The 25,194-nt window shown below is 41.8% G+C and overlaps 2 protein-coding genes across 16 annotated transcripts in view; one reads left to right on the plus strand and one right to left on the minus strand.

Annotated features, from left to right (window-relative positions):
- The window catches only part of PRPF18 (pre-mRNA processing factor 18), a 94,377-nt gene extending 69,455 nt beyond the window's left edge, over positions 1–24,922 (minus strand). Inside the window, exons 1-3 of the mRNA XM_057304602.1 lie at positions 24,837–24,922; positions 5,747–5,861; positions 3,937–4,259 (exon numbers count right to left, since the gene is read on the minus strand). Of these exons, the coding sequence (XP_057160585.1) occupies positions 3,937–3,939 (3 nt within the window). The 5' untranslated portion in view covers positions 3,940–4,259; positions 5,747–5,861; positions 24,837–24,922. The remainder of the gene's footprint in view (positions 1–3,936; positions 4,260–5,746; positions 5,862–24,836) is intronic.
- The window catches only part of BEND7 (BEN domain containing 7), a 91,750-nt gene continuing 91,112 nt past the window's right edge, over positions 24,557–25,194 (plus strand). For 12 of the 15 annotated variants that reach the window (XM_026479055.4, XM_026479056.4, XM_026479058.4 and 9 more), the window contains exon 1: positions 24,945–25,025. In XM_026479055.4, coding sequence (XP_026334840.1) covers positions 24,965–25,025 — 61 coding nt within the window. In that variant the 5' untranslated portion in view covers positions 24,945–24,964. Of the gene's footprint in view, positions 25,026–25,194 lie in introns of all 15 variants that reach the window. The other 3 variants (XM_048219434.2, XM_057304599.1, XM_026479061.4) reach the window with 2 other exon arrangements.

Raw genomic sequence — 25,194 nt, forward strand, 5'->3', positions numbered from 1 at the left:
AGAGGTTTACTGTATTTTTGGAGAAGCTTAACTCTACACGCTGGCCAGGACAGTAAACATTGTGGAGGAAGGCAATGAAGCAATGACCCTGAGACATTTTTGCTTGAAAGTCTGCATAGTGAATGATATCATTCAAGGTCCATTTTCCCACTGTCATCTCCCAGCCTTATACCACCAACCACTACTGCACCACACCACCACCTCTCACCTACACCTATCCCTCCTGGAGAAAACATGCAGAGACATTTGCATTTGGTGGTTTTCCAATAAGACAACTATATGTCTGCCAATTACCCTACAGTGAAGCCCACCAGACAATAGCCCTATTCATACACATTAAGTTTCTAATTATTATTTTTTAATGTCTTATTTCTGTAGGCAAAAGGACAGCCCATGATCACTAAGCAATTGAGGAACACCTCTAATGTTGTTCTTTTTCAAGAATGCTTTGAATATTTTAAGTCCTTTGCAATTCTACCAAAATACAATTGGCTACTCAATTTCTACAAAAAAAGCCTGGTGGGATTGAAATCAATTTGGGGAGAAGTGACACACTGGCAATATTGGGTCTTCCAATTCTTCAACATGGCATCTCTCTCCATTTCTTGAGATATTTTTAATTTTTTTCTCAAAGGTATTTTGTAGTTTCCGGGATAGGGATCTTGCATAGCTTTTGCTAAATTCTTCCTAAATGTTGTAAATTTTGACATTACCGTAAATGGAATTTAAAATTTCCATTTCCAAGGTGCCTGGGTGGCTCAGTCAGTTAAGTGTCTGACTCTTGATTTTAGCTCAGGTCATGATCTCAGGGTCATGGCATCAAGCCCCACATCGGCTCCTTGCTCAGTTTGGAGTCTGCTTAGGACTCCCTCTTCCTCTTCCCCTCCCCCACTGCTTGCACATGCACTCTCCCCCTCAAAAAATTTTTTCATTTCCAATCGTTTGCTGCTGGTATATAAAATTAAAATTGGGGGCGCCTGGGTGGCTCAGTCGTTAAGTATCGGACTTTGGCTCAGGGCATGATCCCAGGGTCCTGGGATCGAGCCCCACATTAGGCTCCATGCTCCACTAGGGGCCTGCTTCTTCCTCTCCCACTCCACCTTCTTGTGTTCCCTCACTTGCTGGCTGTCTCTGTCAAATAGATAAATAAAATCTTTTTTAAAAATTAAATTAAACTAGGGGCGCCTGGGTGGCACAGCAGTTGAGCGTCTGCCTTCAGCTCAGGGCGTGATCCCGGTGATCTGGGATCGAGCCCCACATCAGGCTCTTCTGCTATGAGCCTGCTTCTTCCTCTCCCACTCCCCCTGCTTGTGTTCCCTCTCTCGCTGGCTGACTCTGTCTCTGTCAAATAAATAAATAAAATCTTTAAAAAAAATTAAATTAAAATTGATTTTTGAATATTGAATTCACATATTACAACCTTGCTAAATTCTCATCTTTTTTTGTAGATTCCTTAGGATCGTCCATGTCAACAGTCTACAATTTAGATTAATTGATACACCTGCATAACCCACACTCCATCAAGATGTAGAACATCTACATAACCCCCCAATATCCCTAGTGTCCCTTACCAGTTAACCCCACCTGAGGCAGTAATTCTGAGTTTTTTCCATCATAAAGTAGTTCTGCCTCCTCTAAAACTTCCCATAAATGGAATCATACAGTATGTACACCAGTTTTCTTCATTCAGCATATTGTCTATGAAGTTCAGCCATACTGTTATACGTGTAAATAGTAGATTTTGATCACTAATATTACACTGTATGATTATATCAAAATTTTAAAATCCATTTTCCTACTGATAAATATTTTATTCCAAATTTTGGCTATTGGGAAGAGAGCTGCCAGAAGTATTCCTGTCCAAGTATCTGTATTGGTATACATTTCTCTTGGGTACATACCTAAGAGCGGGATTGCTGGCTCAAAGGAAGGGATAACTTTATAAGAAACTACCAAACCTTTTCCAACGCAATTTTATAATTTTACATTACGCCAGCAATTTATGAGAGTTCTGGTTGCTTTGCACCCTCCTCTCAACATTTCTATCCTCTCTAATTTATTTTAACTGTTCTAATGGTATCTTGTGGGTTTTGTTCCTAAGTGGGTATTTATTTTGGAAACAATCTCAAACTTACAGAAAAGTTGCAGGTACAGTGCAAAGTACTCTTCCTCCCAAACCAGTTGAGAGAAGTTGCTAATATCATGTTCCTTACTCTCAAATACTTTAGTGTATATTTCTTAAAGACAAGGATATTCTCCTGCATAATCACAACACCATCATGAAAGTCAGGAAATTAACATTAATACATTATTATTTAATTCTTCTACCCATTTAAGTTTCACCAATTGTTCCAATAACAATCTTAATAGCAAAAGGAGCGGGTCCAGGATAATACACTGCATTTACTTGTCACGTTTCTTTTGTTTCCTTCTGTCTGGAATAGTTCCTTGGTCTCTTCTTAATTTTCATGACCTTGACAATTCTGAAGATTACAGAACAGTTATTTTGTATAATGTCCTTTAATTTGGGTTTGTCTGCTGTTTCCTCACGATTAGATTCAGCTTATGAATCTTTGACAGGAGTTGTCATGGAAGTGATGTTTTGTGTGCTCTTCTCATTGAGTTCCAGCAGGTGGTTCTGATTTCAGTTTGTCCATTGCTAGGTATGTTTCCTTGGCTCATTTGATTAAGATGGTGTCTGCCAGGCTTCTCTTGCTATCAAGTTCCCTTTTCCTTTTGTAATCAACGAGCGCTTCACAAGGAGGTAATTTAAGACTATGCAGATATCTGTTCCTTCACCTAACTTTCAATTTATTCACATATTTCCTCTGAGCAAATGTGGACTCATGGATTCTTGCTTTATTCAACGGCTTACAATTTGTTGCTATGATTTTGAAGTCATAGTGTTCCAGATTTCACTGGAAAGCCTAGTCAAGCTGGATTCTATGGCCTTTGACAGATCCCCGTCATTACTCAGGGACTTCCTTACTTTTGGGCACAAAATGTTCCAGGCTCATGTTGTACATTACCTACTCCAGTCTTCGAATCAGTCATTTCTCAACAAAAAGCCTTGGTTCGTTTACATTGAGAAGTGTTTTCAGAAACCAAGTTGGGGCCTGTAAATATGCTCATAGTTGATATTTTCAAACCTTGTCAGTGGCCACAGCTAGAAATAATATGGTTGTCTGTATCTATGGATATCTATGGATACCCACATATACATACATATTCGTGGACATAAACAGGTATATATGCATATACATACAAATATTATATCCATATTTCTGTATTTAGTTATATCAGTAAATTCCATCACTTGTCCATTCTTGTTTCTACATTTAAAACTCCCTTCTCCGACAATAAGAAACCTAGCTCCCAAAATCATTAATATACATTAATAATACATTCAATTTGTTTTCTGTTTGTCCACTTCATTCTTTTTTCCTCTCTTCCTTCCTTCTTTTGGGTTATTTGAATACTTTATAGTATTCCATTTTGATTTCTCTGTTGGCTTTTTAGACATATCTTGCATTACTTTTAGTAGTTACTCCAAGGATTTCAATATACATCTTTAAATTACCACAATCTACTTAGAATTTATATTGTACTACTTCACATAAAATATAACAACCTTCTAATATCATTGTTTTATTTACCACTCTCCCAAACTTCATAAGATTTTTGTCATATCTATTGTATCTACTTATGTTATAAACCCCACAATACTGTGTTATAAGCTGCATTATGCAATCACATGCTTTTTCAAGATATTAAGAAAATGTGTACATGGGGTGCCTGATTGGCTTAGTTGGTGGAGCATGCAATTCTTGATCTAGGGGTTATGAGTTCAAGCCCCACTTTGGGTATAGAAATTACTTAAAAATAAAATCTTAAAAAAAAATGTGTACATTCTCTCATGTTTACTCAAATATTTACCATTTCCTGTGCTCTTTATTCCTTCCATTGACTCCAAGTTATCACCTGGTTCATTCTTCTTCCACTTGAAGAATTCCCTTAAGTATTTCTCATAGCACAACACACAAATTCTTAGCTTTTGTCCATCTGAAAACATCTTTATTTTTCTTCACTTTTGAAAGATAATTTTGTAGCATATAGAAGCTGGGTTGACGGCTTTACTTATTTCAGTACTTGAAGGTGTTACTCAGTCATCGTCATCAGTTGGGTTTCCTAGGAGGTAGACTCTGAGGTGGAATTTAGCCAGCAGAATGTTTACTAAGGAATCTCCTTGGCATCAAAACCTGTGGAAAGGAGAAGGAAGCAAGAGTAGTCAGAAGGAAAAACTGAGCTCTGATGCATGTCCTACAGCAGCCATAGCCAACTCCTGGGGGAGATCTGGAGCAAGAGTGGCCCTTCAGATTTGTCTTGCATTGGGCCAAGATGGTCAGGTCCTGCACTGATCAACCGCTGGCTGTAGGTATCCCAGGAAGAGGCTTGATCTTAAGCGAGTCAGTGCTCTACAGCCGAGGCAATCCCCCCGAAAAGGGCTGAAAACAGAAGGCTGTCTGCTGACAGCTCTCCTCCCAGCTGGGGCAACGGGTTTTTCCACTGATGTGATCTGGGTGTGTATGGTCTCCCCTGTTTCTCCTGAGAAGTCTGCCTTATTTGTATTATTGTTTCTAAGTAACATATAGGCTTTATTTTTCTGCTGCTTCCTTTTTCTTTATCTTTAGATTACAACAGTCTGTCACGTGCCTAGTGTTGTTTTCTTTGTGTTTATTCTACTTGTGCTTCACTGACCTTGGATCCATTAGTGTTTTTACCAAATTGCTAAGTTTTCAGCCATTATTTCTTCAAATATTTTTTCTTCCCTATTCTCTTGGCTCTTTCTAGTATTCCAATCACATGTATTAGACTCCTTGTATTTCAGAAACCATAGCTCTCTGAAAATCTATTCATATCTCTTCTATCTTTTCTACGTTTTCTTGAATTTGAACAATTTCCATTTATCTGCTTTCAAATTCACTGATTCTTATGCATTCTCCAATCTGTCGAATGTCTTCAAATAGTTGGTTTCTAATGTTTCCATCCAGGCTCTATCATTGTTGTCTGTGGGAAGATTAGCCTCACTGAGCTACACTACCATTACTTGAAGTCAAATTTCCCCATATTACTGTTGTGCTCCATACTGGAATCATACCTAAACCCTGATTTGTCTACGTCAGTGTTGTAATTCATCTCCCTTGCATCGGTGCTATGTTTAGGAAGGTTCATCCATCAGTCTGGAAACCCAAAGCTACTCTTTGCAGTCTAGCTATAAAGGTCTTTAATTGGTGGCTTTTCCCCCAAAAAAGCCTTAAGGGAGCAATGGTTAGAGAAACCACTACTGACCATCTCAACTTGAAGTACTCAAGCAGGTGGTTTTCAAAACTCACCTTGAAGTTTCCACAATTCTGGCTGCAACTGACTGGAGAACAATGAACTCTCCATTACTTTGGCTCAAGGATGCCTATCATCAATACACCCTAGCCTGGGACCATACAACAAAGGGGAATCTAGCAAATGTAGCTCCTGGCTTCTCTTCAAAGCAAAGGAGACTTTAGAAGGGCTGGTGGTGATGCCAAGTTGACCACAGATAATTCGAACAGGGCATGTGACCGAAATTAGCCAAAGACACAGGAGGGAAAGAGAGCTGCAGAGCTTCTGGAAAAAAAATATTTGCAGATAAACTAAAAAAACAAAAAACCAAAACCCAAAGATGCACAAGAAGAATGGTCCCTCTTCTTACATTGGATTTTTTTCATGGGATTCTGGGAACAGAAGCACTGATCTCATGATCATGATGAGGAGCCAGCTGAGATGCAAGCAAACATGGAGTCTGAAGCCTGTCCAGTCTGGACTTCCTGTTGTGAGAATAAGTGTTATTATTTAAGATATTTTCAATTGGTTTATTTTGTTACTTGAAGAAGCTGTGGCACCTTATTTAGGTCATAGAGGTAATTCCCAGAAGAAACCATTTAAAGGGGTGAAAGTGGTAGCCTTTAAGGAGTAAGACTGGGGCTAATGGGATGTGGTACGGTGCACATTGGCTTTTATTCTATGTCTTGTGCTATTTAACACTGTAAAGAAGATATATGCACTACTTGGATAAAAGACATTAATTAGAAAAGAGACAATCTGACAACTCCTCTCCATCTCCACATCACAGTTTTCATGTTTAACTCTGATCTTGGCAGCTAAATGCAACAGTTCTTCCCTGCTTTTACTGTAGGTGATCATCAGTTCTAGTTGCCTATTGAAGAGCTTCCTGAGTGAACCCCATCCTCATCCCCCTCAATCTACTGTCTGTCACCAAAATTACCATTCCAAAGGGCAAATATGATCATATATCTCTCCCGCTTAAAATCCCTAATTGGCTTCATATTGTCTCTATAGGATAAAATGCAAATTCCCTAATATGGCATCCAAGACTCTTCATGATCTGACCCTTAATACTCTCTAATGTATATATTCTAGCTATTTTGAAAATCTTGCTTTTTCCACACTCAGACATCCATTCTTTTGGAGTTTCTTTGGTTCGGAACATCCTTCCTAAATAATCCACTTTTAGGTACTGACTATGAAGATTTCTTACTCCTCCAGTTCTCCTATAGTCTCTCTTCCAGATGTGCTGTGGATACCTATAGCCGCCATCAGCACAAATTATACTATAGCTCAAAAACCACTTACTAGAAATTCTGAAATTGAGAAAATCTCTTAAACTGAAATTTTTTTGGTAACTCATTTGGTGACAAAACCTGAATCGAACTACTTATATTTATAATCTCAATTTATTCCATTTTGTATTAACAGTCATCATTTTTGCTGCAGAAATATTAATGGGCTTCATTTCAGAGTGAAGCCTCAGACCCCACTGCCGATGGTACGTAACACATAGAATGTGCACCTCCAGTACGGCACCATTCTGAAAATGGCTACTGCAGCGTGTCTCATCCCACAAGTTCTTGCAGAACTTTTACCACTTATCAAGGGGGGAGGTCTATTCCCTCACCCCCCATAAAAATGGGAGTGATTTTATGAATAAAAGTAGTGGAAGTGGCATTGCTTGACTTCCAAGGCTAGGTCGTAAAAGGTGATATGGCTTCTGCCTGTTTTCCTTTCCTCTCTCAAAATGCTTGTCCTTGGAACTCAGCCACCATGTTGTGAGAAAGCTCAGCCACATAGTGAGGCCACCTGTAGCTGTTCTAGCCCACAACCCCAGCCAAGGTCTCAATCACCAGTCATCATCAACAACCAACCAGCAGCAACTACCAGACATGAGAATGAGTACCTTCAGATGATGCTTGTCCTAGGTACTCAAGTGCCCCCACCTGTTGGCTGAGTGGAGCAAAGACAAGCTGATGACGCCAAGCCTTGCCCCGAACACAGATTCATGAGAAAGACAAATGTTTTTAAGGCACAAAATTTTAGCTAATATTCTGCAGCCACAGTGATTGGAATCTCCTACTACTACCTCGTAAAAATGTGAAATATTCTGAATTCTTTTTTTTAAAAGATTTTATTTATTTATTTATTTATTTATTTATTTATTTATTTGACAGAGAGAGACAGAGAGAGGGAACACAGGCAGGGGGAGTGCAAGAGGAAGAAGCAGGTTCCTAGCAGAGCAGGGAGCCCGATGTGGGGCTGGATCCCAGGACCCGGGGATCACGCTCTGAGCCGAAGGCAGACGCTTAACGACTGAGCCAACCAGGCGCCCCAAATATTCTGAGTTCTAAAACCCATCGAAGGTTTCAGATAAGATCTGCATACTAAAATCATGTTTGTATAAATATTTTTCTGTAGAATTAGAAGTTCTTTGAGGACAAGAACTAAGTTTTCCTTTTTTTTTTATCTTGGTATTCTCAGAGCTACCATTTAAGATTGGGCAGGTCCTCAAGGCATGTCTTTGGAATTAATGTTGAATGTATAGATGAATGAACAAATACATAAACACAGTTCCAAACAAATGGTTATTTTGAAATAATTTTTCAGTAGACTATCCTTTTATTCAACTTAAGCCATTGCTCAAAAATAACTTAGATACCTTATTTTTATAATTATTTTCAGTTTATGAACTATACAAAAAGTTTCATCAATTTTCCTATGTTGTTTTTATCCAGAAGTGTTATCTTTTTTTAAAATTTTTTTTTAAGATTTATTTATTTTAGAGAGAGAGAGTACATGCAAGCAGTGCCGGGGGGAGAGGGAGAGAGAACTCAAGCAGAGTGCAGAGCCCAACACAGGGCTCCATCCATGACCCTGACATCATGACCTGAGCCAAAACCAATCAGATGCTTAACCCACTGAGCTGCTCAGGTGCCCCTAGAAGTGTTATCTATTATGATTATGTACTTCATCCATTAAAGCATGTTCCAAATTAGCCTTGGCTCCTTCCAAAAGTCAAATGCATCCTTAAGGATGAAGGTTTTCCATTACTGAAGATAAGCAAAGTAATTTGACATAGACTCTGAAGGTTACGCCAAAACAGGAGATCCCAGTGTTTTTGAACAATGCAGAGTTCAAACGCAATGCAATGTGTGGAAATGACGCACAGATGCAAGGACTACAGCATCCATGTTGACAACTACGGAAGAAAAATACATTAATTTGGAGTGTAAGTTCTACCTTGCGTGACCAAAACATAAGTTTATTTCTCTCATGATCATACGTCACACATACGTCATGTCACACATGTACTTAACTGCATGAGGAAAGGGGACAAAGGTAGAGAGAAAATCCATCATGTCATAAAGACACGAGTAGATACTGTTGATTTATTTTTTAATGTTCCTGTTGGGAATGACGGTTTTAGCCCCTCCCATTGAATGTTATAATAAGGATGAAATCATGAGGTACGAGTTTTACGGTTTTGCCGCCCAGCAACTGTCCGATAAGAAGTTAATGGATCCTTACTGCCCTGCTTTATCCTCCCTCCCCATGTTGTGTAAATGGCAGAAGCTGGATTATATGTAGGTGTATTTCAAGACCATTCACATTCAGAGGAAATCTCTGTGAAAGCGAGAGCCATTAGATACAAATAATATTAACCATGGTCTCTCAAAAAATGCCAAGAGGGGGACGAATCTTACTAACCCACAGCACAACCTCCAATCTTTTCTTTCTCCTCTCTGGTGTTTCATGGAATCTGGCAGGAACACTGCCTCCAGACCTCCTCCTTTCCCGTCACATTCCTCTAAAATCCATCTTTCTCGCTCTCTCCCATGCCCCCTTCCACACACAGAGCACCCTGTTCTTTTTCTGCCTACCCCTCTCATCTTCTCAATCTGTTATTTTCTCATTGTGCTGCTTCCTGAGATCAATCGAACTGGCCTTGGCTGTATTAATGCCCTTCCTCATGCATTAACTTGGTCCCGTGCAATCCTGGGACCAGGGACATAGCACAGATGAAAAGAAACTCTCTTTTTCAAGGTGAGGAGGGGGAGAGGCTGTGGATCCTGAAATATGAGTCTTTTTTCTTGTCATCCCAACATCTTACAAGCAGAATTCCATTTCACTAAACAGCAATAGTATGATGAGCGACCTGGACCAGATATAGAGCATAAAGTACAACGTGACCTGCCTATAGACTCTAGACGGACAGTTCAAGGACCACGTGCTCACTGGTATATATTGCTGCAGGCCTGCCTGGGTCTGGATAAATCGATATTGATTTAAATGGACGCGTAAACAGTGTCATGAGGAGCTATCTCATCCCTGGGGCTACCTTGTTCCTGGGGTCCCTCTCCTTTTACCAGGTACCTCAGGTACCACTTTTCTAGGCTTACAAGGGAGTTTAAAGCCCCAGAAATTACCAAAGACCTGATAATTAAAGCTAAGTATCCACTCCTATATCCCTCCCCCCTCTTTGGACTCTGAACCCCAGAAGTTCTGGGGATTGAAGAATGGAGAAGCAGCAAAGCAGAAATTCCCATTTATGATAAAGTTGTGAAATAAAATACAGTACACTGAATTAAGTCTGAATTTCACATAAATAACGAGTAATTTCTTAGTGTGAGTTGGTCCCAAATATTGCATGGGGTATACTGACACTTTTAAAAAAAAGCATTCGTTCTTTATGTGAAGTTCAAATTTAATTGGGCGCTCCTGTTTGAATTTTCCCCAGAGATCTGATAACCCTAATTTAGGACAGTCAATGAGAAGAATATCAACCAGGAATGAATATGTTAGGCTTAAAAATGGGAATTCTTAGATAGATACTGTCTCTTAAGTTGCCCATTAAAAATGTACCTACAGGGGCACCTGGGTGGCTCAGTCGGTTAAGCATCTGTCTTCGACTCAGGTCATGATCCCAGGTCATGATCCCAGGGTCCTTGGATCGAGCCCCGTGTCGGGCTCTGTGCTCTGCAGGGGGCATGCTTCTCCCTTTACCTGCTGCTCTCCCTACTTGTGCTCGCTCTCTCTCTGTCAAGTGAATAAAATATTTTTTTTAAAAAATGTACCTAGAGGTGCCTAGGTGGCTCAGTCGGTTAAGAGTCTGCCTTCAGCTAGGGTCGTGATCCCAAGGTCTTGGGATGGAGCCCCATGTCAGGCTCCCTGCTCAGCGGGGAGTCTGCTTCTCCCCCTGCTCCTACCCCCGCTTGCGTGCGCCCTCTCTCTCTACCCCCCCCACAAAAATAAATGAATAAATAATCTTTTTTAAGAAGTACCTAAAACATCAGAATATTAAAAAAAAACAGCCTCTGAAAACAGCAGGATCAGACATAGTCTGGAGTAGTAAGATGTTTAAGTAGCTGGAAATGGTTTATTGGTGTACTAGAGATAGAGACTAAGTCAGTTTGTCCTTAAAGCATACATGATACCAGAGCCATGTGATAATTTACTTGTCAGCACAACTTGTATAGCTGAGCTCAAAGTCTCTTCTCAGTTTCTGGAAAGGGGAGATGGGAATTACAAAGCAAACTGCTTATAGGAACACATAAAACTCTGTAGGAAATCTGCATTGCCCAACTGAGAAGACAAATAGATCAGAGACACCAGTAAAGTGTAACCATGCTGACCTGGAAAACTTAGGCGTGAAGGGTAGGCATCGGCCAAAGTGCTCAAAAGCTCATAATGTTTTTGTCTTAAAAAACGCCAGTACAGACTGAGTCGAAAAGTGAAGACTTTCAGAGATAAACACGGTCTAATCTGGTTTATTCTCACTTGCTTACCTTCAATGCTGCTCATCCTCGTAAGAAAAGGGAAAGCAGTCTCAGCCTAATTCTTTGGAGATTGAAACTAGTGCCTCATGGCTTCACCAGGCTTGATCATTACTTTCAAAGCAAATACGGAATATTTTTACGTTATTTAAAACGCAATTATAACTACTTCAATGAAATTAACAAAATTTACTAGAATTGTATAACATATTTACATGGATTATCGATTAGTGTTAATCGAGTTATGAAACCAGAGGATGTACCAGATCACCGAAGTTTAATAGCAGACATCCAGTTTACTTGTTTTGCTTTGCTTTAACAACTACACGTCCCGGCAAAGACATAGAGCTCATTCAAGCATTCTTCAGCAAAGATTCAACTACCCAGGATGCTGCAGACGCAATGAGAGGCCCTTGGTTGGCTCCCATCGTAGGAGTGGACTGGGGCTGTGCGAGTTCTGGGGGCAGCAGTGGCCAGGGGGGTGGTGAGTGCAGAACCACTTCCCATGCCTGCAACTTGTCCCTGTGGCCTGGGCAGCAGGGGGCTCATAGGGGGTAGGGCTCAATGAGGAGATTCAACCCACGTGAAAGCAGAGCACACCCCACCCCCAAGAACACAGCAGGGGATCAAGAAGGGCGCTCAGGGTGTGAGTGAAACAGGATGAGGTTTAAGTGAAGGCACAGACAACAACAGGTAAGAGACTGTCCTGTGATGTCTTCTCTAATGAAGTCCAAAACTTAAGCTATTTTGCTGGAATACGACTTAAGAGTTGTGATGGTTAATTTCATGCGTCAACCTGACTGGGACATGAGTGCTCAAACTAAATGTTATTTCTGGGTGTGCATGTGAAGGTGTTTCCAAATGAGATTACCACTTGACTAGGTGGCCCTGGTAAAGGAGATCATCCTCCCGAAGGGGGTGGGCATTATCTAAACCAATGAGGGGCTGAAGAAAACAAAAAGGCAGAAGAAGGAGGAATTCGCCCCTTTGGCTTCCTCCCTGCCCGCTTGAGCTGGGACATCAGTCCTCTCCTGCCCTTGGACTGAGAGTCACAGCCTCCGCTCCTCTGGTTCTTTGGCCTTCAGACTCAGACTGAACTACACCATTGTCCTTCCTGGGTCTCCAGCTTCCAGAATCAGACTGTGGGACTGACTCCTTAGCCCCTGAGCCAATTCCTCAAAGGAATCTCTACATCTGTGTCTATATCTATATCCCCTGTTGATTCTGTTTCTCTGGAGAGCGCTGATTAATATAAGAGTAAAAACAAAAAACATCACGGAGGGAAATAAACTTAGACCCACCCAACCTAGCGACCTCTTCCTACACATCCCCTCTCCCCAGCCCCTCATCACTCACCTATCTGAATGCCATTTCCCATTGTGCCTTCAGTGTTTGAGAAGTGATGGCCCATGTAAAGACAGCAGCTCTTTCTCATTTTAGCAGCTTACCAAACTGACACTCACTGAAGGCAGGAGCAGTCTCCAGAGACCTGTATTTCCTACATGGCCTAAAACCTAGAAGCAAGTGCATTGCACATAAGTAGGAGTTTCAGTGAATTAATGAATGCAATCTCCAAATTCCTAACATTTAAAAACACTAGTATTGTATTCATTTCAAAAACAAAACCAAATCAGATCACCCGGAGAGCATCCTGCCTTTACGGTTCTCCCCCAGATGCCCTGAGACTGAGACTGAGCACGAGGAGGGGAGTGAAAGACAGACTGCATTCTCCCTAGCTATGGGTTTGGCACCCTTTACCAGCATTAAATTAGCCATAAGAAAAATGAATGACAGTCCTGTCAGCATGCTATACACTTTGGGAAAAGAACAAATGAAATCATATTGACAAAATACGTCTCCTTTTTCTCTAGAATTGTTCATTTGATCTTTATCCCAAAGCTTCTTTGACATGATTAACCAAAGACTGAAAACTGAAGATATGAGACACACAAAAGCCTATTAGATTATCTAGTCCATTTTTTAGGCCACATGTACAATTACGTGTTCCCTACAGAAATATTTTCTAGTGCTTTGTCTGCCCCTTTCCCAGTAGACTTCTCTGAATGTCTGAAAGTCTTTTCTGGGGAGTGCGTTCCAGTGAGGCTCAGCTTAGACACCTGACAGTTTTTCTGAAGCTTCTATTTCAATTTGTCTTATTTAAATTTTGCCCCATTACTCCTACTTAGACCCTTTTCCTGTTACCATATTGTAGATAGTTTCCATATTCCTTTTTAGGCATAATTTAACCATGCTTCACACATTAACTTGAGTAGACAGTATATGGTATAAATTACACAAAACAGCGATGTGTGAAGACATTCTGTGGTGAATAAATTAAAGCATTAATTTCAGACATATCAAACTAACACTTTTTAAATTTGTGGTTCCTATAATTTTCAGACCTGTTTCTAAAGTCTCTGCAGTGGGGGAATTAAATGGAAGAGATTAGTCTAAAACTTCTCCTTTCATTTCATAGGTTGGAGATCAGCCATTCCCATGAATATTTAAAAGAGAAAGAATTTTTTTTTTTTTAAAGAATTTAACACAAAGGTCCTAGTCAGATTTAAGGAGATGTTGCCGTTCAGACATATAGGTGAAAAAGATTAGGTTTAGGAATTCACCAGACATCGTCACCAGCAATCTGGCAGTTAAAGAGAATTAAGGAAGAGGAATTTATTGCTCACGGAGTAGATGTGAAACTGGGTACAACCAATCTGAACTGATTGAAGAAGTACACGTGTTTATAGTATGAAGAGAAGATTTAAAAAACAGAGAAACTGACTCCAATGTAACCAAAATTCCTCTGTGTGAAAGGGAAAACTTTCCCAGCACAGGCTCTCCTGGGATCCGGGGGTTTCTGGGTTCCACAACTGATACAGAATCGCTGAATGGACAAGGATCTGGCACCAAAACACATACGCACAAGTCCTTGTGAAGTAGTGAGACTTGAGAAGAATCAAGTTTATCCTCGTTCCCAGTTTTCGTTTTCACCGTAGTATTTACCACATGGATGTTATTTTTTAGTTTGTTTATTGTCTGTCTCCTCTGGCCCTTACCTAGAATCTAAGCTCCATAAGGACAGAAATTTTTTGCTTTCGTCTTGTTCACTTCTGTATCCCTGGTGCCTAGAACACTGCCTGACCCACAGCAGGCAGTTAAGGATTGGTTAAAGGAACTCACTTATTTGGCACTGATTTCTCCATTTACAGAGTCAGACAGAAAAAGAGCATGCATATGTCTCTCCTAAAAAGAACCAGATCTAAAAAAAAAAAATTGTTCTCCCATGGGAGGGAGTTTTTCAAGTTCTTGAAGGTAGGTTTTGAGATGGTATTATTCCTTAAAATAAAAACTAGAAAGTATCACAAATCTGACCATGTAATTAAAGGTACTAAAGATGAGGCTCCATGAGGACAGAGGCAGTATCACGTTTTTCTCTCCGTAGCAGTTCATGACACAGTCCTGGCCTGAGGAGTAAATAAGATCCAGTTGGAATAGTGACCTAGACTGTGCTAGCCACTGGTCTAAGCACTTACGTGCACTCATTCATTTACTTTTTACAATAGGTCTACCTGGGAGCACAATTATTATCCCCAGTCCCCAGATGAAGAGCATAAAGCGTAAGAGAATAAGGAGCTGCCGGTTATCAATGTGTTGTTTCTCAGCTCCAAACCCACCCTCCTTTGCCCGGTTTTGTGAGCTGGGACTGGCCAAATATCATGTCAACAGAGGGCACCAGAGGGACACTGCAAGCTGCAGCCCCCAGGAAGACCCTTCTCTACAGGCCCTGGCCCTCCATGTTTGTTCTTCGGCAGGAGAAAGCAGAAGGCAGCTTGGAAGGGTCCCAGCTGTACCTTGGGCCGCACTGTCCTCCCTCATTGCTGCTTCTGCAGCACAGCTCTGGCCCTACCTTCTGGAAAGTCTTTTCCCACCAGCAGGCTTCATGTTCCCGAGGTACCCACAGCTTCTCTGAAGAAGACTGACTCCCAGCCTGGCCCTTAGTTCCTTTGGTGTACCCTCTCCTCAGCCAAGAGGTAATGGCTGGCACACACCTTTTACTCTGGTAAGTAGCTAGCCCCCTTCTGGTAGTTAACAATTCTTTATATTAAATTATCCCTGGATAGAGTGTTGGAAGGGTACTGTATTATTTCAGACCCCAAATAGTCCAAGACTGTACCACTGGGAAGCAATCAAGCTGGGCTTCAAACCCAAAAAGTCTGATACCAGAGGGACACACCAAACTACGATGCTCCACTGTCTCCAGTGTTTGGGATAGATGACAGGTTAATTACCCCCCACAGCCTGGAACCTCTGAGGCTGCAAAAATGGGAATTGCAATACACGAGTAAAGTCCTGAATTACATCTCCTCAAGTGCAACATGGATTAATACTACACGACCCTAAATCTTAATATTTCAAATCCCCCCCTTTTTTAAAGATTTTATTTATTTATTTGCCAGAGAGAGAGAGAGAGAAAGCACAAGCAAGGGGAGCGGCAGGCAGAGGGAGAAGCAGGCTCCTTGCTGAGCAAGGAACCTGATGTGGGACTTGATCCCAGGGTCCTGAGATCGTGCTCATGAGCCAAAGGCAGACACTTAACTGAGTGAGCCACCCAGGGCTCCCTCGAATCCCTTTCATATGCAGAATTTCACCACCAAACAACTCTGTAGAGTTGATAAGGCATATGTTATTATTCTATATGTCATAGATAAAGAAACTGAGGCCCACAGATACTAAAATTTTGCACAAGTAGTTACACTCAAGTCTTCCAACTCCCAGCCAGAACTCTGTCTATAATATCACTATCTTGCCTTGAGGTTTAGTTACTCTAGAGTCAATTGGGCTGTGAGACTGAGTAATGGATCTCCAAGAGATCCATGTTCTAATCCTTGAAGCCTGTGCACATAACCTTATATGGAAAAGGGAACTTTGCAGATGTGATTAAATTAAGAAGAGAGAGGGCATGATCCCAGATAATCACGGTTGCCCCTAAGTGCTATCATAAGAGTCCTCATAAGAGAGAGGCAGAGAGAGACTTCACACAGAGGAAAAGATGTGAAGACAGAGGCAAAGATGGGAATGACGTGGCCACAGGCCAAGGAATGCAAGTAGCCTCCAGAAGCTGGAAGAGAAAAGGCACAGAAAGAGATAAGGAAGAGATTCTCCTCTAGAGCCTCTGTAGGGAACACAGCCCTGCTGACACGCTGACAATAGCCCAGCATTCCTGGTTTCCAACTTCTAGCCTCCAGAACTGTGAGAGATCAAATTTCTATCATTTTAAATCACCAAGTTTGCGGCAATGTCTTACAACAGCCTCAGGAAACTAATATACTGACAAATTCAAATTTAAGAGAAAAGTTTATACAGACAGAAAATAATTTCTAAACACGACATAAATAGTTTTATAAAATTAGCTTCATTAAAATGAAGGAGGCTGGGCACCTGGGTGGCTCAGTCGGTTAAGTGTGCGATTCTTGATTTTGCCTCAGGTCAGGATCTCAGGGTTGTGAGATCAAGCCCTGTTCCAGGCTTGCACTGAGCATGGAGGCTGCTTGAGATTGTCTCTTCCTTCCCCTTTGCCCCCCCCAACAATGCGTATGCTCACACTCACTCTCAATCTCTCTCTCTCTCACACAAAAAAATAAATAAAATGAACGATGTTAAGAACATGCAGAATGGGGGCGCCTGGGTGGCTCAGCTGGTTAAGCATCTGCCTTCGGCTTAGGTCATAATCCCAGGGTCCTGGGATCAAGCCCTGCATCGGGCTCCCTGCTCAGTGCGCAGTCTGCTTCTCCCTCTCCCTCCGCCTCTCCCCCCCCCCGCTGGTGCTCCCTCTTGCTCCCTCTCCCTCTCTCTCAAATAAATAAATAAAAATCTTAAAAAAAAACTGAGAATGAAAACTCAAGCTACATAGAAAATAAAATATTCCAAAGTTGAAATAGGGAGAAATAGAAAATCTGAATAGCCCAATTACTAGTAACAAAATTGAATTTGTAATAAAAAAACTCCCAACAAACAAAAGTCCAGGATGAAATGTTTTCACAGGTAAATTCAACCAAACATTTAAAGAAGAGTTAATATCTATTCTCTTCAAACTATTCCAAAAAATGGAGAGGAAGGAAAGCTTCCAAATATTCTACAAGGCCAGCATTACCCTGATACCAAAACCCAGACAAAGACACTACAAAAAAAGAAAACGAAAGAAAACTATAGGGGCGCCTGGGTGGCTCAGTCGTTAAGCGTCTGTCTTTGGCTCAGGGCATGATCCCAGCTTTCTGGGATCGAGCCCCGCAACAGGCTCCTCCACTGGGAGCCTGCTGCTTCCTCTCCCATTCCCCATGCTTGTGTTCCCTCTCTCACTGGCTGTCTCTCTCTTTGTCAAACAAATAAAAATAAAATCGAAAGAAAGAAAGAAAGAAAGAAAGAAAGAAAGAAAGAAAGAAAGAAAGAAAGAAAGAAAGAAAGAAAAAGAAAGAAAGAAAGAAAGAAAGAAAGAAAGAAAGAAAGAAAGAAAGAAAGAAAAAAAAGAAAACTATAGGCCAATATCCCAGATGAACATAGATGCAAAAATCCTCTACAAAATATTAGCAAACCACATTCAACAATACAATAAAAGTATAATTCACCATGTTCAAGTGGCATTTATTCTGGGGATGCAAGGATGGTTCAATATCTGCAAGTCAATCGACATGACATACCACATTAAGAAAATGAAGGATAAAAGTCATATGATCATCATAATAGATGTGGAAAAATCACTTGACAAAATTCGACATCCACTTGTGATGAATCTCAGAAAAGTGGGTTTCAAGGGAACACCTCAATATAATGAAGGCCATATGTGAAAAACCCACAGCTAACATCATACTCAACATTAAAAGCTGAAAGCTTTTCATTTAAGACGAGAATGCCCACTCCTTCACTTTTATTCAACACAGTACAGAAGTCCTAACCAGAGCAGTCAGGGAAAAGAAAGAAAAAGGCATCTGAACTGGTAAGGAAGAAGTTAAACTGTCACTATTTGCAGATGACATGACACTGTACATATAAAACCCTGAAGACTCCACCAGAAAACTATCAGAAATAGTTACAGAACTTACAGAATTCATTAAGAATTCCATAAAGTTGCAGGATACCAAACCAATACACAAAAATATGTTGTGTTTCTATACTAATAATAAAATAGCAGAAAAAGAAATTAAGAAAATAATTCCATTTACAATTACATCAAAAAGAATAAAATACCTAGGAATAAACTTAACCAAGGAGGGAAAGACCTGCACTCTGATAACTTTAATAAAACACTGATGAAAGAAACTAAAGATGACACAAATAAATGGAAAGATATTCCATGTTCATGGATTGAAAGAATTAATATTGTTAAAATGTCCATATTACCCAAAGCAATCTACAGATTCAGTGCAATCCCTATCAAAATACCAGTAGCATTTTTCACAGAACTAGAACAGATAATACTAAAATTTGTATGGAACCACAAAAGATTCCAAATAGCCAAAGCAATCTTAAGAAGGACAAAGTTGGAGGCATCACAATCCTAGACTTCAAGATATACTACAAAGCTATAGTAATCAAAACAGTATGGTACTGGCCTAAAAATAGACACATAGATCAATAGAACAGAACAGAAAGCTCAGAAATAAACCCACACTTAATTGGTCAATTACTCTATGACAAAGGAGGCAAGAATATACAATAAGGAAAAGACAGTCTCTTCAACAAATGGTGTTGGGAAAATTGGACAGCTACATACAAAATAATGAAACTGGACCACTTTCACACACCATCCACAACATAAACTCAAAATGGATTAAAGACCTAAATGTGAGACCTGAGACTATGCACTCCTATAAGAAAACATAAGCCAGTAATCTTTCTGCCATTGGCCTTAGCAACCTTTTCCTAGATATAGCTCTTCAGGCAAGGAAAACAAAAGCAAAATTAAACTATCGGTACTATACCAAAATAAAATTTGCACAGGAAAGGAAACCAACTACAAAATGAAAAGGCAACCTACTGAACAGGAGAAAATATTTGCAAATGATACATCCAATAAGGGATTAATATCCAGAATACATAAAGTACACAACTCAACACAAAAAACCCAAATAATCCAATTTAAAAATCAGCAGAGGAACTGAACAGACATTTTTGCAAAGAAGACATCCAGCTGGCCAACAGACACATGAAAAGATGCTCAACATCACTCATCATCAGGGAAATGCAAATCAAAACCACAATGAAATATCACCTCCCAGCTGTCAGAATGGCTGAAATAAAAAAACACGAGAAACAAGTGTTGGTGAGGTTGTGGGGAAAAAGGAACACTTGTGAACTGTTGGTGAAAATGCAAATTGGTGCGGTATAGAGAACAGTACAGAGGTGCCTCAAAAAATTGAAAATAGAATTACAACATGAGGCAGTAATTCCACTACGGTATTCATCCAAAGAAAATGAAAATATAACTTGAAAAGACATATGCACTCCAATGTTTATTGCAGCATTACTTACAATAGCCGAGATATGGAAGCAACCCAAGTGTCCATCCATAGATGAAAGGATAAAGGAGATGTGGTACAGATATACCATGAAATATTACTCAGCCATAAAAAGACATATCTTGCCATGTACAACAACACGCACGGACCTAGAGGGTATAATACTACATGAAATAAGTCAGAGAAAGACAAATAACATCCGATTTCACTCATGTGGAATTTAAAAAACAAACCAAACAAACAGAAAAAAAAGAGACAAATAAAACAACAGACGCTTAAAAATAGAAAAGAAACTGGTGGTTGCCAGAGGAGAGGAGGGGGTGGGGAATGGGTGAAACATAAAAGGGATTAAGAGCACACTTATCTTGATGAGCACTGAGTAATGTACAGAATTGTTAAATCATTATACTGCACATCTGAAATGAATGTAACACGGTATGTTAATATACTTCAATTAAAATAGAAAAGAGCAAATGTACAAGAATATCCATCAACAATAGAATGGATAAAAAACTGTGGGAGATTTAGATGATGAAATAACACAGGGCAATGGAAAAGAGTGAACTGCCCCTACACCCAACAGGAACGAATCTGGCACCTAGAACGCTGACCAAAAGAAGCCTGACACAAAACAGCATATGCTATGATTCCATTCATATGAAGTTCAAGAACAGGCACATATTGAGGTATGGTGACGAAAGTTAGAACTGTGGTTTCCCTGGGGGATTATCTGGGAGGGAGGAGGGAACCACCAGGGAGCCTGCTGGTAGGCTGGAAATGTTCTAAATCTTCATCTGGGGGGAGGGGGTTTACATGGGTGTATACCTAAGTAAAATGCACTGACGTGTACACTTCCGATTTATATTCTTTACCATGTATAAGTTAGATCTTATTAAAAAAGAACATTAAATATTTATTTTAAAGAGATGACAGAAATGTAGCAAGGTTAATGCATCACGTTTAAGATAATCAGAAAACCAGTATACCATTCCCAAGTTTCACTAAAAAAAGAGTTTTAGGATTTTCCTCATTTGCAAAATTGGAATAGTAATATCTACCAACATCATATAGCAACTAAGAGAATTAGGTAATGTATAAATATCTTTGCACTCCTATAAGAGAAGACCTATGTCAATATAAGGTAATATTTGTGGAGCATTCCAAGATGTCATTTTCACTTAATCTCTTAGAAATGCTACTTCCATTCTTTGAAAATACGATAACTAAAACCCATAAAGTAAATGAAAGAGGAACCTTGAGTTAGGCCAGCAACAAACTGATAAATTGATAATTGGTACTGAAGTAGAGCTGCCCATTCTTTCAACGACCCTTCTGATGGGCAATTATCATTCAGCTGAAAAGTTAACGTTTATCCTAATGTTAAATCTTACTGAAGGATTCCAGAATCCACCTAGGACAGGATTCTCAATTCCAGAGACTCCAATCAAAGATTTATAATGCTTCAAGCCCAATAATACCATCCTGCTTATGTCCTTTTTGAGAGTTATTGATAAAACAGACAAGGTTGCAATCATCTCTATGTATATAAATAGAAATGGTTCAAATCATAGCTGTCCAGTGTGGTAGCCAGTAGCCATGTGTGGCTATTGAGCACTTGAAATTTGGCTAATCTGAATTGATCTGCCTTCTAAGTATAAATTACACACCATTTTCAAAATTTTGTACAAAAAGAATGTAAAATATTAATATTTTTATATTGATTATATGTCAAAATGATAAGATTTTTAATACACTGGGTTAAATAAGGTATATTATGATGAGTTTAGCCAGTTTATTTTTAGTTTTTTTAATGTGGCTAATCGAAAACTTTAAATTCTATATATGGTTTGCATTATATTTCTATTGGACAGCAGAGATCTAAGTAAAGATGGAAATTTTCATAATGCTATTTCTCTCAAGACAGAGTTTTCATAAGAGTTTTAAGAATTAGGGTGAAGTTTACTTAAATGTTTTCTGGCCAAATTACCTGTCTTTGTCAACAATTAAAATCTATGTTGAATCGTTACAATCAACTGAGTTTTAGAATGGTCATACGATGTTTGGCCCCCATGAAGTCAGAATATTTAACCAGTTTTCCCTGAGCTTTAATACTATGTAAACCTGTAGTTCTAAAACTTTTCAGGGCTTTGTGCTGTTGAGGCAGAGAAACGACCTTAACAGATCTCTAACACGACTTTCCAGGATACCCCAACACAAAAGCTATATTCAATTCACCAAAAACGATACTGCTATGCACTGAATTCTGCTCCTTAAATTCATATGTCAAAGCCCTAACCCCCAATATGATGGTATTTAGAGGTGGGGGGCTTTGGGACCTAATTAGGTTTAGATGAGGTCATGAGGATGGGGTGCTGATGATGGGATTAGTGTCCTTATAAGGAGAGGAAAAGATTAGAACTCTCTTTCTCTCTGAGATGTGAGGAGAGCCGCCTACAAGCCAGCCATCTACAAGCCAGCCGTCTACAAGCCAAAAAGAGAGCTCTCACCAGGAACTGAGCCTGCCAGACCTTCATCTGGGACTTCTAGTCTTCAGAACTGGGAGAAAATAAATTTCAATTGTTTAAACCACCCAGTCTACTCTATTTTGTTATGGCAGCTCAAGCAACAAACACAGACACCCACTGCTTAAAGCAATCTCTTTTTTTTTTATTAAATATCATAATTAATCTTTACCTAAGGCTATTTATGAATACATACTTTTTGTTATATAAAGACAGTGATTTGTGCAATGGGAAGAATAAAAGATAAATATTTGTTGATTTTCTCTATGTGTTAATAGGACAGGTCTGACCTATGGTCTCTGTAGACCAACTCGATCATAGCCCATCTTTGTTGAGCTGGGAAAAATGGTTAAGGAAAATTATTATTATCTAAAAACGTCGTTACTTCAAAATATTTCATTCCTAATTATAAAAAATATTTTCTTCAGTACATGGAACTCATATTTCTATTCTAACTGAAAAAGCAAAGTTGTTCATCTCTCCCCCAGGGATTTGCTTCTTGGTGTGACACTTTCAATGATTTCACCAGAGTTTAAGCATAATAAAATCTCATTTTATGCTCCAAGGCAGGAACGATCCTAAATGTTCCACAACCAGTATAGTACACAACCTCGTGGCTTTTGGAATAACATTTAAACATCACGAAAAAGAAAGAAAGGGTCCCAGCCTAGGGAACAAAATCTTATGTCTGTTTCTTTAGAAACATTCAAAACATCATCAGGTGTTTACTGCCTGGTTTTAAAGAAAGAAGGGGGGGCGGTGGGAGAGAATCAAATAACACAGTGGATTTAATCCCTTTTTATCTCTTTAATGTCTTTTGCCAACTTTAGAGCTCCAAGGGGTCTAAGCGACTCCAAGAAAACTATACAAAATTTTGTGTGTCCTACACATATTTTCCTGGGGAAAGGACCCTGAGCTTTGAATGTAATCTCCAAGGAAACAGTGATCCAAAAAAAGTCGAGAACGTTTAAGGGTTTGCTTAAGGGAAGTGAATGGCCATTTCTCCTCACTCGTTGCATACCACCTAAGACCTCAGAGTGTATACCAGGCCCTGCTTCCACTACTTGACTACCTTGTTCCTTGGTTTTGTTTCCTGGGATGTGTATGCTAGCTGCCTCCAACTTCCCCTTTCCTCAAAGTTGTCTTCTTCGGTGTATCCCAGTTAGAGTGGCTGTCTCCCCCTCTGAGTGCGACCCATGGTGAAAAGTATCACATTTATCAACATACCCTTTTCCCTTGTTCCTCACTACTTTGGGGGGCCACCTGAGTTTGCCACCATGCTGGATGCTTTGTCCATGTCTTTCCTCTCTTTGTGTTTAGGTCTAGGAACGATCGGTTTGGTGATGTACTTTTAAGCATGTCAGATTACAGTCCTGTACTGCCATTCCCAGGTGATATAAAATTCTCTTCCATTCCCATCCTAAAGAGGTTGTGAGGAGGAAATGGCGTGCTCCTAGCTCCCCAGAGAAGAATGTTATATAAAAGTAATAAAAGCATTCTGTTGCTGTCAATTATTTGGCACTATTACACCAAGTGGCAGTCCCTTGCACCTGCCTTGGCCACTTCTTCCCTAAGAGTCAGCTGAGCCATCAAGCACTCACTGACGTTGCACCCCTCACTCCTTCCATCCTCTCCAAGCCCCACATTCCAAGTTGTCTCCTTGAATGTAACTCCGGATCTTTCTACAACCCTCTTTGTATTGAGGTAAAGAAGAATCGAAGCTTTTTTCTATACTCTTCTCACCAGTAAATTCTCAAATCTCCGTTTCCTTGCAGAGCGCAGAAGGGTAAGTTGTGTATGTGTGTGTTTCCTAAAACTTGCATAAAGCCCGTGAGTGGGGCCCTCCGACATCCTGGATCTCAAGGCAAGGAGTGGGCTGGCCGGAGGGTCCCCGACACCCGGCACTACGTAAAACAAGCTCGGCCCCGGGGAGCGGCGGCGAGAAGCAGGCGAGCTCGGGGCCGAGAGCCGGGCCCCGGGCAGCAGCGCCCCGACCCCCCGACCCCCGCGCCCGGCCGGGCCCGCCGTCCCCGCGGGAAGGCCGGCCGACCCTGCCGAGGGCGCCGCGCCGCGGCCTCCGGCTCCTCCTCAGGGCGCCGCGCGTCCAGGCCGGTGGGTGGCGGCGGCCCGGGCCCCCGGGGATGGCGGCGGCCGCGCTCCGCCAGCAGGTGGCCCCGGGGTCCCGGCAGCGCCGCCTCCTCCCTGGCGCCCCTCCTCCCGCGGGGGCGGTCAGCGCCCCGACCCGGCTCGCACCCCGCCGCCGCCGCCGCCGCCCTCGGCCCGCCCGCCGCGTCCCCGGGGCCGCGCTCGCCGCCGCCGCCGCCGCCGCGTCCGGAGCAGCGCCCAGGCCGGCCCGCGGCCAGCGCGCAGGGCGCCGGCAGCACCCGGCCCGCCGCGCCGCGCCCTCCCCGCCCCCAACTCGCTCCCCAACGGAAAGTTCGGCTCCGGCTGCGTGTGGCACAGAGACCGGGAATGAGAAGGGGTCGGGGGGCGTGCTGAGGGGACCGGGCGGCGGCGGCGAGGCGGGGGCAACTTCTCCCGGGAAAGCGCCTCCTGCCGACCCCGCGAGCCGCAGCCCCCGAGTGGGCTCGAGGTGGTTTTTCCCTTGCCTTTGCCTCCCCCTGCGGATTCAAGACACGGACCTTGGTCCTGGCGCTCCGGCTGCCGGGTGACAAGAGCCAGCGCCGCCACCGCCGCCTCGGCCGCTGCTCCCTCCGCCCGCCGGCCGCCCCCCGGCCGCAGCCCCTGCCTCCTGCCTCCTGCCAGCACCATGGAGTTCTCCGAGAGGAAAAGGAGCAGGAAATCCCAGAGCTTCAAACTGGTGAGCCGAGGTAAGCGGCGGGCCGCGCCGGGCCGGGCGGGGGGCGTCCGGGCGGCTGAGGGAGGACTTGGCGCCGCGTAAACATCCCCGCGCCCGGCCCGCCGCCCCTCGCCCCGCGCCGCGGCCGCGCGTCCCACGCCGGGGGTCCGGGCTTCCGGGACCCCCGAATCTCCTCCCGC

This window comes from Ursus arctos, unplaced genomic scaffold, assembly GCF_023065955.2.
Source record: "Ursus arctos isolate Adak ecotype North America unplaced genomic scaffold, UrsArc2.0 scaffold_30, whole genome shotgun sequence".
NCBI classification, from domain to species: domain Eukaryota; kingdom Metazoa; phylum Chordata; class Mammalia; order Carnivora; family Ursidae; genus Ursus; species Ursus arctos.